Here is a 14284-nt window from a genome sequence, read left to right as displayed (position 1 = left end):
AGAGTGATTCTTCCCAAGAAGGAGGCCTGGTACTTTCTGAAAATTGTGTTCTTTTCAAGTACCTTGCACTGTCTGCAGAATCATTAGTTGGCTTGGAAAGTATTGGCTTGTGCTAGTTGCAAACAACTGCACACGAGGCTTTAAGAAAACCAGATCCTTTAAAATACTAGAGGGTAAAGTGTTGCATGTGGAGAAGCAGAGAAGTCACAGATGTGCTTTTGAGCACAGTGGCAAAGACTCAAAAAATATGTTTGCATGAGATGAAGTGCTGTGAGGTGATGCCCAAAGAAGTTCAGAATGAGTAAGTTCAGATATTGCTGCTGTTATTGATGCACTAAAAATGTACCTCACGTATTGCTACAGATATATAAAACTCTCAGTTTGTTTAAAGCTCACTCCAGTATCTTTCTTCAGCATTTCATGTTTTATGTGAATACAACTTGCACTATTCATTCACAGGCAGGAAAAAGACAGGTTAGGAAATGACTTAAAATGAAAGGTCTTTACAGTGCTACTTGTCTCACATAGTTGGACAGCTGCTATTATGAGCATGGCCACACCAATAGATGATGTTTGTCCTTAAGCTGAAACAAGCATTGCACACAAGGTGACTGTGTGATGGAATGTAACAGCACAATATGAGTAGGGAGAAAGCATTCAGAACTGTCAGACTTGGGGAGTTTATTGGTGCTGTTTTCTCAGTGGAAACATAGGGTTTGTTCCAACTACTGTAGGCTTATGGAGTAGAAGTGCAAGAAGTTGCCTCAAACAAGCTCAGATTTTACCCCTTGGCCTGTGATTTTTGGAATATTTCACCCTGTGCAGGAGATCAGCTAACACTTAGGCTCTGAGCATGTCATGAAGACCTTGAATGGTTTCATGAAAGGTTTAAATGGAGCATAACGAGTGCTGAAGAATTGTACTAGGACATAATGGTATTACATCCACTGCACAGAAGTCTCTAGCTGCAATCTTGGATGCTTACAACCCCAAGATTTTCAACTTACTGGGCATTCACAGGTGAGCTGGTACTGGAAGTACCTCTCTGAACTGGATCAGCTCTGGATGCTGAAATGCCTGCGTTTTGGCTGGTACATCAACTTCTCTCCAACCCCGTTTGAGCAAGGAATCTGGAAGAAACATTACATTGAGATGGTGAAAGAGCTGCATGTCACGAGACCAAAGGTACATACCTGCCACCTCTAAGAGATGTTTGGGGCCAGTGGGAAAATTGGGCTGGTCAGGTTCTTAACCCCTGTGTCTATCTTTCTGTAATTTCCTGCTGGTAAAATGGAAGATACAAAATTATAAATCAGAAGCTAAACTCATGTGTTGCCATGCATTCTCTTTTCCCATCATCCATCCCTGGTAGGGAGGAAGTTGAAGTCCCCCTGGTTAGGAGTCATCAAGGTCTCATTCTGCTGTTCTTTCAGGGTGTTCTGGACTAATCCTCTAAATTTCTCTCTCCAGCACTCAAGGCTGTTCCCCTTTCTCTTTCCTCAGTCTATAGAGCATATTATAGCTTTCCTCAAGCTGATAAGCAGAGGTGGGGAACACAGCATCACCCCTGCTGACATTTCAGAGTCAGTTTACCTGTTGGAAAGGGGGGGGGGAAAGACCCTTTATGCCTGTTATAGCCCTTGGTGTTGTCTTTCTTTCTTCTTCAGAGGTGGCAGGGCCATTTTGGGGAGGTGGAGCATTACACAGTAGCCATTGAGTTCTCCTGAGATTCACTGATGCCTTGCTTGGTTTGCAGGGCTGTGAGAGTGGGATTCTTCTGCCCTGAATTCAAAACTCAGCCCTCTAATTTTAACCAAACTCCCCCACAGACTCTCTGTAGTCAACAGAGAGAAGGCAAGGCATCTCAAAAGGAGCTCAGCTCCTCTTAATACAGATTTTGGGATGTAGGTGATGACACGCACTGTCAGGGTTCCTGTTTCTGTCCATTGACCATAATGGAGCCTGGAAAGACTGATTTTTAGGCAAAATAAATCTCGTTTTCATTATAGGTTAAATTTATTTTCTTCTTTTAATCTCTCTTACTAGACTCCTGCAAAGGATGAGTTTGTAATTATTGATGTGCAGCCTGTAAGAAGCAACTTCCCGGAGACAAAACTTGCTGTGCCGGGAAGGAGGACAAACAAGGAGAAGAAGGAGCTGCCACCATGGCGTTCATCAGACAGGCATCCAACAGACACCATCCGATTCAACTACCTCGACAACTGCCATCCCATCGAGCAGGCCAGGCAGGCGTAAGAGCTTCATCTCTTCCCTTATGCTTTTTCTGCAACACTAGGGTGTGTCTGTGCCCTTTGCAAGCTCAGTCTGCCTGTACTCCAAGCTGCCTGGATGCCCTAATGTTCAGCAACTTGGTTGCAAACCCAACTTTGCTGCCCTTTTGGCTTCTCTTGGATTGATCTTGGTTCAGTTGTAGTTGCAGCTGCACTACTTTGTGTCCTTGTAGTGCAGAGCATGGGCACAGCTTGTTAGTGGCTGCCTATAAAATATGCTGTAGCTCCTGGGGATGTAACACAGCTGTAGTGGGAAGTATTGGGACAGAAGTTTGCTTAAGGGTCTTTAAACTGCAAGACTGAGAGAAATCTGAGGTTATTGCACAGAAGATAAATTAATTGTGATGAAATACAATTCTACCACTTCAAAGATCTTCTGGCTGTAAAGATATTTAGATGATTGAATGAAGGTGCAGGTGTAAGAGTATGTATGCACTATGGAACATTTAAATAATGAATAGTAGTTGTATCTATGCTGTCTGGCATAGACTGCCTAGATCCATCAGTTCTTGGGCTCCCTGGATTATCTGGTCAGTAACTGGTAAAAGAAAGACTTTCCCACCCCCAAGTATAGTTTTGCACATCAACCTGTCTTAGAACTGCCCCATGTTTTCCTTTGACACATCTGGCATCAACTGTTTTCAGAATCTTGGATCTCTGGTCAAATTTCTATGCACTAACAAGCATCAGTAGGGGCAATTGCAAGGAGGCTGTGGAGTCACCTGCGTGCAGGGCTTGGCCTGTTTCTTGTTTAAGTGCCTATTAATACCACCTCTCATTTTTCACAGCAGTTACCTCAATTCAGCTGACCTGCAGGAACTTGTGAAACTGGTAATGCTGTCATTAATCTGAGCCTGGTGAACAGGTAATGGATTAGCTTGACCGTTGCCTAGTTCCTGTGCGAGTCCCTGCACAGACTCTCACGCAACCCAATGTGCAGAGAGGAGGAGATTCCTCTTCACCATGCCAACAAAAACCCTTGGGAACCAAATGAGCCACAATGGAAGTATCCAGATTTTACTTCAAGTAAATAACTGAGGGATCTGAGATTAAACCTATGCACAGGAATAATCAACCCATGAACTACCCCAGCCAAGTGATGATTTGGCAAAGCAGCCGTGCACTCGCGAAGGTTCTTTCTCAATGTGATTAACTTTGCCAGACCCACCACTCCTCCATGGTGTTCCACTAAGTTCCCAGTGTCTGAACAACAGCCTTTTATGAATCATTTTTTAATCCGCGTTCCCTAGTCCTAGGATACTGCGCTACTTCAAAGAGCTTTCCAGTTTCCACCTCACCCTCTTTCTGTGGTATGTTTCCAAACTCTAGCACCATTTTGGGTAGCATTCTTTGACGCTTTTAATGAAATATTTTGACAAAATGCCTCTTATTGCAAACAGATGTTCTGGTATTATTTTTAAGTTGTGCTAAATGTTGCTATGTAGTGGCTTCCAAAGGTTTCTGTGAGGTTTAGGGTTCCCTTGAATTGGCCGTAATCCAATGTCAAAAGTGAGACAAGCCTTGTTTGAAGACTTTAAAAGTTGCTTGTTCCAGCATTGAGCTGTAGATGCAACTGACAGAATCACAGAATCTCAGAATCCTAGGGGTTGGAAGGGACCTCGAAAGATCATCTAGTCCAACCCCCCCTGCCAGAGCAGGATCACCTAGAGCACATCACACAGGAACGTGTCCAGGTGGGTTTTGAATGTCTCCAGTGAAGGAGACTCCCCAACTTCTCTGGGCAGCCTGTTCCAGTGCAACAACTAGATGCAAATAATTCTGAGTTGCAAATGACACAGTAACTGTTTTCTTCTGACTGTTTCCTTCTCCTAAGTGATATTTGAGCCTCTATCCGTTTGTGCAATGGAGGGTATTTTAATGCTATGTGTTCTAGCAAATCTGGCAGTTATCTGTAATTACAGAGGATTATTGCAAAGAGAGAAATGAATTCTATGGGATTTGCTTGTTTATCAAGGATCTCCCTTTAATATCACTTAAGCTGAAAGTAATTGCTAGTGTGTAGTCTCATCTGGAATGACTATTCAGCAATCCAGGTGTGCCAGCTCAGGTGCTGACCCAGCTTCACACTCACATCATGATCGTCTGGTTCTTCTTTTCTGTGAACACATTGCCAACATAATCCTCTCTGCAGCTCTCTCACAGAAGCCCTCCCATGAAGGCTCTCTATCGTGTCCTCCACCCTTTGCTTCTGGGCAGCTCCTTGGGGATCAGGTCTTCAGCACTTCACCTGGACCCCTGACTGCAGCAGTAGCTGTAGGACCACCATACATGCTTCAGTGTTCCTCAAGTGTAGGCTTTCACTGGAGGTGGCAGTGGCAGCTAAGGGGTGGCTTGGGCAGGTGTAGGTTGCCTATAAACAGGAGCACAATGCCAAAGTGTGCCCCGCTGTGATGCCAAGCTTTGTTTTGGACAGCTGATGAAGGCCATGCTCAACCAACTGTGAGTGAATGTCTAGTCAGTTGAGATAGTCTCATGTGAATGCTATGCAAGTTGATCTACCTCACTGCAGCCTCCAGGCTCAGGCAGACCCTGCCTGACCAGTGAAAAGGGTTGTAAAGTAGAACAGAGAACCAAGATAAAAATCTCTGCACCCCCAGGCTCTGTTAGATATGGTTATTCTTCAGATTAGAAGAATTCTTGGATCTTAAGGGCATAACAACCACTCTTCATGTAAAATGAATGTCAGAAGTAATGAAATGTTCTGTCAAATGAGATTCCTAAAACAATAGGAGTGATTTCCCAAAATACAGACTTTTGCAATGGTGGCCTGGGAGAGGAAATGGGCTTTTCTGCAGTCTGACTGCATACAGAGAGGAACAAGTGTTTCCTTGAGGTCATGAGCGTGTGTGAAAAGGTGCAGAACTTGCAGAAAAGCAGCAGAAAGCCAAAGCAATGGCTGAGTGAGAAGGACTAGAGAGAAGGCTAGTAGAGCAGCAGGTTGACTGGAAAGCTGTGAGCCAATAAGCCATTCTTTTCATTTATGTTCTGCTGTGCTCAGGAAAACTTGACTTGGAGAAAATTCTGTGTAAATAAAGAAGATGATTACATCAAAGGAATACCTGACACCATCATCAAAGCAATGTGTGAGCCAGTCACTGGCTACTTCTTTGAATCAAACTTAATCTGCCTAATGTCAGGTTAAAATTTGCAGAATTTAAGAGGTCATGAAAAAATTAAGTTTTTCCTGGCTCTTAGACCTTGTTAAAGTCTCCTCTGAGCTGGACCTCACTCTACATAACTCTCTCATGCATAACAGGGTGTCCATGCTGCATCCAAAATATTGAAATGGCAGAGTTGTCATCTGTTCTTTTCTTGGCCTTTTGAGTGGAGTCATTAGCTACACACTCGCTTCCACAGCAGTATCAAAACAACACTGCTGGAAATTCGTAGCAGAGAACTTACCCTTGCTTAGGAAAAAAAAAAAAAAGTGAAACTTGGGAAGCATAACAATTCTTAATTATGCAGGGAAGCAGAGATTAAGTGAGTCCTAAAAAGAGGTAACGCAAAACATATACTTCAGGCTGTAAGACCGTAGTTGGGTATTTACCTTTGAAAAGCAAATAACTAAATTTCTACAGGTCAACTGGGTGAAGGTTTGGCTCAGAGTGCTGGTGCTTCATGTCACTGGAGACAAGAACCAGAACACAGTGCAACAGCTGGGCAGTGCCCCAAAAAGCAGCAGAATGGTGTTAATTTGCAATCTGGGTGGTAACTGAAACATGACTGGTTTCTTGTTTTGATGAGTTTTTTTCTGATGGATTTTTTTGCTGCTTGCTGAGAAAGGCATGAATTTGTACTATAAAACCTGAGGCATCCAAGAGCCTCAGTGACAAACATCACTGCAGCATGAAGGAGAAGGGAGATCCCCAAGTGTGGTCGCTAAGACGTTATTTGGTTTAGATGGGATGGTGTGGGATGGTATGGGAAAAGCTTCACAGTTACTGAGCAGAGAAATTAAGAATAGCAATGGTCAGATGCACAGTTGGGGGAGTGGTGAGGTGATAGAAAAGAGATACACACAGGTGTTGAATTACAATTCCCATGTGAAAATTTATCATAAGGATGATTTCTAGTAGGTTTGGTTTTTTTTCTGCCTGAATTGTCCAGGTAGCTTTTTGTTTAGATATATGAAAAAAACAAACCAAACCAACCAACCAAACAAACAAAACCCAGAGACCAGCAAGGATGGATTTGTCTCTGTGGGCACAAAGCAATATTGCAAAAGTGAAGTGAAAAAAATTCTCTAAAGTTTGTATCCAAGTTAGCAAATTTTCTCTGGGACTCTGATCAGCCTAAAAAAGGTCCAGGAAGGGTGTTTCTTTCAGTCCGTGCATGTACAGTTCTGCTGGAAGGCATCTGGTGTTTGTGCTGCTTGTTGCCAATAAATCAAAAGGTTTGCCTCCCACTTTATCATGAATAATGAATTCAGATTCTAGCCTAGTGCTGGACCCCTGCCAAGATTGTGTCCTTGTGCTTCAAGAAAGAGCTCTGCTACTTCTCATGACAACAACTCAGCCAAAATACAAGCTCCTTTCCCCCACCCCCACCCCCTCAACCAGCTAAGGCTTCTGGAAGGCAGCACTAATTCAGTTAGATAATTTATGGACATAGGCTGGCTCTAAAAACAGTTGCATATTGTACTGGAGTGTTTACCCAACGAGAAAATAATTACTTTCAGTAATTGTTCTGTCAGCAGCCTGGGCCCAGCTTCTGACAAAAAAGGGGCTGGCTTGCGTGAGAAAGGCATGGTGTTTCACTGTCCTTCCAAATCCTAATGCTTGTCTCCTGCTTTTCATGTTTCTGAATAGCCAGCCCAGTACTCTCTGCCTGTTAGGCTGGTGGGAATTAAAAAGTTTTCTTCAGGGAGAAAAGAGGGGTGAGAAACACTGAGTTCAGCACTGGCCATCCTCATCTCAGCTCTGATGCTCTTTTCCTTGGCAGCCTTGAGAAACTCATCCTTATTGCTCACATTTTTGTAGAAACATTGAATCTCAGAATGGTTTGGGTTGGAAGGGACCTTTAAAGCTCATCTAATCCCACCCCTCTGCAGTGAGCAGGGACATCAGGTTGATCAGGTTGCTCAGAGCTCTATCCAACCTGGATGTTTCCAGGGGTGGGAATTTCCTGGCCTTGAAGTGAGATCATGGTGGCGACCTGCTGCAGAGGGATGCTCTGACACCAGGAGCATGGGCACTAGAATACAGCAGTAGAGGTTAACATCTTAATAAGCAACCACACAGCCAGGTCTGTGTTCTGTCCGAAGATGACCAGCTCAGTCCCCATATCAATATTTTTGATTGAATTTTCTCTCTTGGCTGTTAGGGAAGTGTTTATAAACAGATGGTAATTTTCCTTTATTTACTATTTGAAATAATGTGTCTGATTTGTCTTTATGGTTCTTTATCTGCAGCTGGTCTGGGACAAGTGAATAACTGTTGGCTGATTTTGAGGACGTGTGTCTTATGTGGTGTTTCCTTAAAGGATAAATGTTGCTTTTAGAGTCTGTTTCCACCCTTTATGTTCATTATTTTGTATTTATGTGTTTTTTTAGCATGCCTTCCAGGAGCCCAGAGATGCTGGTGATGGAGATGGGAGCCCAATCCAGAGACCACATAGAGCTGATTATTTAAATTCACTGATTCTCTATTGCAGAATTTGAATGTGGAAGGGGGATTAACACCTTCAGAGCAAATGTGTTTAGGAACCTGCCTGAGTTTTTTAAAAAAATTCCTCATAGTATGGATTTTACTCCTGGTACTGGAAAAATGTGACAACTAGCCATATTCCATTGTACTTCACTTAATTTTCACACTCTGCAATATTCCTGTTCTGCCAGTTAATTGCATTGACTTTAATAACAGTTACATGTAAATTGATAAATTTACATACATATACAAGAAGTAGTATTTGGCTGTAAAAACAATGAGTAAATAATTTGTTGGAGAGGCAGTCCTTTAGCCTCTTTTACGTTACAAGTTACATGGATTTAACTCAAAACTCTGAAACTGATTTAACTAAACTTTCCTTTCTGTGAATTCTCTTAAGCTGACGTAATATGTTTCATGAATTTAGCTTAAACCAATAAGTCTTAAGCTAAGGGCATGTTTCTCAGTGCTAACATAAAAAATAGCAAGTTACCAGCCTCCTCTGAGCTGCGGTGTCTGATTGTGCACTCTTGGTCTGCCCCAGGTGCAAGATAAAATGATATTATTTGAAACGCTGTCTTTTTGGTAGCAATATCATAAGGGATTTTCTTTTTCTCAACCCCAGGGGACCAACTCCATAGCACTTGTTAATATTATTCTGTTCTACTCTGCAGGAGAAAGAAAGGAGGAGGGGAGACCCCAGACCTTAGTCGGCAGGCAGCTGAGAAAAAAAAGGGAGCAGGTCGTGGATCTAATAAGTTCCAGAAGGCAAAATCACTGGCAAGTATCACCGGCCTGTAATTATATCAACTAGGGCCCAGTGTCATGAACACCCAGGAACATTTTCGTTCAGAGCTTTTACTTAACGTAGGTAACTGTGAAGCTTTGTGCCTGCCTGTCCCTGAGGGAGATTATCTGGGCGGAAGGAGGACACAAAGCACCCCATGTCTAGCTGCTCCAGGGGCAATCTCATTGCAGCCTAGACAGATTCCATCTGCCTTCAGTGAGAAAAGGGCAGCAACTGTCTGTATGTAGACAGTGACCTTGTTATCTCCTCCTCCCTCCTGTTGCTTATTGCACAGTATCCCCAGAGTCTGTTTCCATGCGTACAAAGCACGGATCGATTCCCTAGCAGCACTTGCATCTTCCCAAAAGCTTGATTTCCTTGCTCACAACTTTTGATGACTGTAATTTGATGTTCATTTATTCTCTGTTCATTGCACTGAGCCTGAGCAAGCAGCCCCAAGGTCTTAATACTGAGGATTCATTGTGCTCTTCGCTGGTAAAATAGGGCATCCTCACATGAAAGGAGTCTAGGGAAGTCAGGCTTCCAGAAAGCATCATGGGTCTAAGCTTTTGTAGATACTGCAACAAATAACTGTCAGAAGAAGGACGTGCTCCCAAGCGCATCGGTGTTTTTTGCAGACCTGGAAGCACATTTCCTACATGATGAAAGCCAGGGAGTGCATGTGAGTTGAGCTAAAGAAGGTTTACATAAAAGAGAGGCATTGTCTCCCGAGGTTGGGAGGCATTCTCCTGACCCAAATACAGCCTGTTTGCGAGGAAATAGATTCAGTGAGTGTTAAATAATAGAAAATATAATTAAAGTTGTTCAGCCTATGTCTTAAAGTTTCCATTCTATAATGGTTTACTCTGTAACCACGGGGTTACACCTTGGTGACACCAGCCCAGAACAGAGCTAAATGGCTCTGTGCTGTGCAATTTTGGTAGCACTGGCTTCTATTTGTGCTAAAAATCTGGGGTAGCCTGTGCTGCTATGTCACTCTTTCCTAGACCTTTAGTTTGAAAACAGGCTTGTATTTCTCTTGAGTTTTGAGGTGTCCACATTTCAGTAGAAGAGCTGGGTTTCTTAATTCTCTAGTGTCTAAACCTGCTGTTAGGCTGGCCACTAATGACTACAACACCGTGTGACAATAAGGGTTTGGTTATGGCAGGCTGAGGCATAGAAAAATAATATCTGTAACTCCCTAGGAATAATCCAAAATTAATTTCCATTTATTATTAAAGTAGTGTTGAGAAACTTTGTTGAAATGCAGACTTGTGAAAAGACTCTTATTTAATCAAGTCCAAATAAAGTCTTAATGCTCAAATATTTTAGTAAATCCTTAGAAGAGGAATAGACTATGATGAAAGAGTAAGTGCCCCAAGCAACCAAACATCAAGTCAAATTAAAATGAAGCTCTTAAATAGATCAATGACCCAAGTGCAGAAAGTAGGTGAGAATAAAGTGTAATAGAGCCAACAATGAAGATGTGAAAAGGGCTATTATATGGAGCTCCAAGCTCAGGAGGCTGAACAGCAGCACACCAAAATATAATAAATACATAATTAAGGGGATGAGCCGAGTCCTGGGATCACATCCACTGGCTCTGTGTTTGCATGCAGTGAATCAGTTCTCCTCCTAGGAAACTTGTGAGGTTTTGGAGTTTATTAGTAATGGAAAGAGTGACTAGCCTTATACTTAATTTAGAATAAATTAAATTAGCTAAATTACAATAAATAGTAAATAACAATTGTTGTGGTTTGGGCCCAACACGACAACAAAAGGAACAGCCCCATGGCCGCTCACTCAGCTCCCCCAACACACACACACACTGGGATGAGGACAAAGCTTATGGGTTGAGACAAAGGACAAGGAGGGTTCTTCACCGATTGAGGTCCCGGGCAAAACAGACTCAACTTGGGGAAAAAAATAATAATTTAATTTCACACTAATCAAACATACACAGGACACACACAACAAAAAGAGCAGGGCTTGCATATGTTACCCCACTCCTCCCTTCTTCCTGGGCCCAAATCACTTTGTTCCTGGTTTCTCTCCCTCCTTCCCCCCAGCGGCACAGGGGGATGGGGTTTAGAGTCAGTTCAAAGGCTGGTGGTTCCTGCTGCTCCTTCCTCCTCAGGAAGAAGGATTCCTTACAGTCCTTCCCTGCTTCCCCAAGGGGTTCCTTCCATGGGAGAGAGTCCTCCACGAACCTCAGCTTCCTGAGTCCTTCCCACGAGGTCTGGTGCTGCTCCAGCCTGGGCTTCCCACAGAGTCATGGCTCCTTCGGGAACAAAGTCCCCTGGCGCCGGGGTCTTCCAAAGCTGCACAATCAGAGTCCACAGGCAGCAAATCCTCTGGTCACAAAATCCAAGTCCAGTGGCCAAGTTCACCCCTCCTGGTGCCTTCAGGAAATGTTCCACCATGTTCCTCCACGAGTGCAGGGGGACAACTGCCATCTCGCCATGGGTTGCAGAGAAACTTCTGCTTGGGCACCTTCTTTCCCTTCTTCCTCACCAACCTCCAGTACCACTCTCCTTCCTCAGCACAGCTCTTCTCTCCCAAGTGACTCTCTGCTCAGGTGTTATGTTGATTCTTTCATATGTTAATCGCTGAGGCGCATCTATAGTCTCTTTGATGGCTCTTTGGTTGGGTTTTTGGAGCAAGGGGAGCTTCTCAGCTTCTTACGGAGCCACTCTTGTGGCCCTGCCCCCACTACCAAAAAACCCACCAAACCAAACCAGAACAACAATAAATTGAATTAAGTTAATTACGTCTCCGAATGAAGGGCCACATTATTTCTTCTGAATGCACATGCAACCCCCATGTCTCTACAGCAGGAAGGGAATACCTACTCTATCTTTATCCAGGGAAATGCTTTACTCTATGGAAAGGTACATTTTTAGTGTTAACCACCTAATAAGCACTTAGCAGGATCAAGGCTTTATGGCTTCTCTACACCACCTCGGTGCTCACATGGCCTTCAGCAGCTACTGTCCCAGTGTTATATAAAGAAAAGAAGCATGCAACGAGTTCAGTGACTTCTCCAAGCTTTTGCCAGCTGGGAATGGAAACCAGATCTCTGAGCCATGGTATCACCTCCCCTGTTCACTCTGACCTGGACCTGTGTTGCCCTGCTGGGATTTCTGAGCTCTGGCCCTACAGGTCCCTTTGCAGGTGTCACTGCTGCCACATCAGTGTGCCTTTACACAAGTCCTTGAGAACTTCCAAAGAGGAGTTTTCTGCAGCTTCTCAGCAAATTAGGCAGCCTCATGCCCAGATGTCAAAATTCCCAGATACTTTATTAGGAAGGTAAAATTTGATTGATGCTTTTGACAGCTTTGCAAATGACTGCAATGTCAGCAATTAGGGGCTGGTTTTGCCTTTCAGGCTGTCTGCTTGTTTCTGTTCAAGAGACTGCTCCACCCTCACAGCTGTTCCTGAATTACTGACTTATTTTTAGTACTTATTAAATAACATATTTTTTACAAGATCAGTCTTTCTTGCCTCACTGCCTGTATCCTAAGGTAATAAGAGTGCAGCTTTTGAAGTCAGGAATAAATTTTCCTTTGACATATTGATGTTTTGAGTATGAATCTCTTATGTACTATGTGGGTACAGCCCCCGTGCCAGGGCTCTCAGCACTGAGACACAGTCCTATCCAGTGTGCATTTATATTCTCCAAAACTTACTTTGAGTTTTATTTATTCATACAAGAAACCCTGCTGAACTTCATGGGACTATTTCTAAGAGTGAAAGTAACTCAATATAACGTTTACATCTTCAAACTCAGCTTATATATGTCACCCTGATTTTAAAAGGATAGCCTGGCTTTAATAGTTTATGCTTATCTGTCTCTGTGAGCTCTAAAAATGAGCCACCAGCAACACAGGAGATGAAAAGCAAGGGATAGTCAGCTCCATGCTGCAACTACTACTGCTTCTATGGCATTGTGCTTTTCTTGCTTGGACAAAAAACCTGCAGCTGCTTTTGTTAAACTTATCTCTGTCACACGTCAAGTACTGCTAAGAGCTTGGACCTCTTTCTGCAGTTGTATAATCACTGGCTTTTCTTTAGGTTGATATTCAGCAGTTGCTGGATTGCTTATTTGTAAGTAGACAATTAGGCATGAAGCACCATATATCTGCCACTGCTGCCAATTCAAATAATGGAAAGGGGAAACGGGCTGGCAGGGATTATAGAACAGCGTTGGCTTTTCTGCACAACCATTTTCCTTTGGACACTAGTTTCACATAAGAATATCTGCCCACATTGCTTTTTAATGAGTTGCTATGTAAAAGTTTGGTTTTGTTAATGCTTGTTCACTATTCCTACCAAATCATTTGCATCAGTCAAAAAAAAAAAAAAAAAAAAAAAGCCAAAGCTGCTGGTCTGCAGGACCCATGCATTTTGAATACTTGGGATCTTTGTAAGGAATAAATAATCACTCTGTAGCTAAGATTTTTTTTTCTTAATTTTTATCCTGTTAAGTAAAATGTTGATTGAACAGTATATGAAAATAAACTTCATCCTTTACACTGTGAGACTTCAAACAGCAGGCAAAGCTGGGATCAGTCCCAGCCATATACACGGGAGAATTTCTGCATTAACATATGAATTGATGTGGACAATCAATTAATGTGGGTTTGGCTTTACTAGCATCAGTTTCTAATTGGGTCCTTTTGTCCTTGAGGTAAACTTGTACCAGAGCCCAGGTTACTGCAAATAATGCAGATTAAGCTTGTATCATTTACAAATATCATCTAGGGCTATCATTTGGGAATATAATTTATAGAATGTATATAGAATGTATAGAATGTCTGGAAGTTCTCAACAGACTCCAATGTTTTTAGTCCCTCTGGGGCTGTTGGGATGATATGATACTTACTACCTTCTCTCCCTAGCTGTCACTTTCTGCAGATCTTGAGTCAGTTCCAAAAACATCAGTTCGTCCCAGCTGGGCCACTCACCAGTCAACCGGGAACCTGCCCTCCAAAGCAGCAGCAAAGACCCTGGCCCAGAATTCCCAGTGGAACGCCGGGATACGGCCAGCACCTGTTCGAGCTCCAGTGCCAAAGCCACGTGAAAGAGAAAAGAAAGACTTCACACAGATGAACACCAGGTCTCCATGTTAGTATGCTGCCCAGTCCCAGGTGGAGGCTATTGTCAAGGTTGCCAATATCCAAATTCAGGGCACAGAGGGAAGGCGGTGGTGCTGGCAGTGTATTTCTGTAGGCCAAGGAGAAGGCAGTCATTCCAGATGGTGGGAACCCAGATGACAGTGATTTGCTGCATCAAAAGAGAACATATGGCCAAAGACGTCACATCCAACACTTGCTAGATCAGCCTGTCTGTCACGACTGTTGTCTTAGTGTTGAACACTGGCATGGGCTTCACATGGGTTTAACTCATTAATATTCAATGGCAGAGCAAGAGATCTTACATCAGAAATGACACTGGGCTCAGGCTGAGGTCCATGGCCTCTGACAGGTCCTGGAGAGATGCCAGGAGGAGCTGGTACAGTAGGGTTGGAATCAGAGCAT

The 14284-nt window shown here is 43.2% G+C and overlaps 1 protein-coding gene across 1 annotated transcript in view; it reads left to right on the top strand.

The window, feature by feature from the left end:
* FBXO16 (F-box protein 16) overlaps positions 1-14284 on the top strand; it is a 30444-nt gene that overhangs the window by 13977 nt on the left and 2183 nt on the right. Inside the window, 4 exon segments of the mRNA XM_051615702.1 lie at positions 1021-1185; positions 2047-2252; positions 8632-8824; positions 13646-13871. Of these exon segments, the coding sequence (XP_051471662.1) occupies positions 1021-1185; positions 2047-2252; positions 8632-8824; positions 13646-13871 (790 nt within the window).

This window comes from Apus apus, chromosome 3 (assembly GCF_020740795.1).
Source record: "Apus apus isolate bApuApu2 chromosome 3, bApuApu2.pri.cur, whole genome shotgun sequence".
NCBI lineage: Eukaryota > Metazoa > Chordata > Aves > Apodiformes > Apodidae > Apus > Apus apus.
Note: the sequence above shows the minus strand (reverse complement) of the source record. Positions and strands in the feature narration are given on the sequence as shown.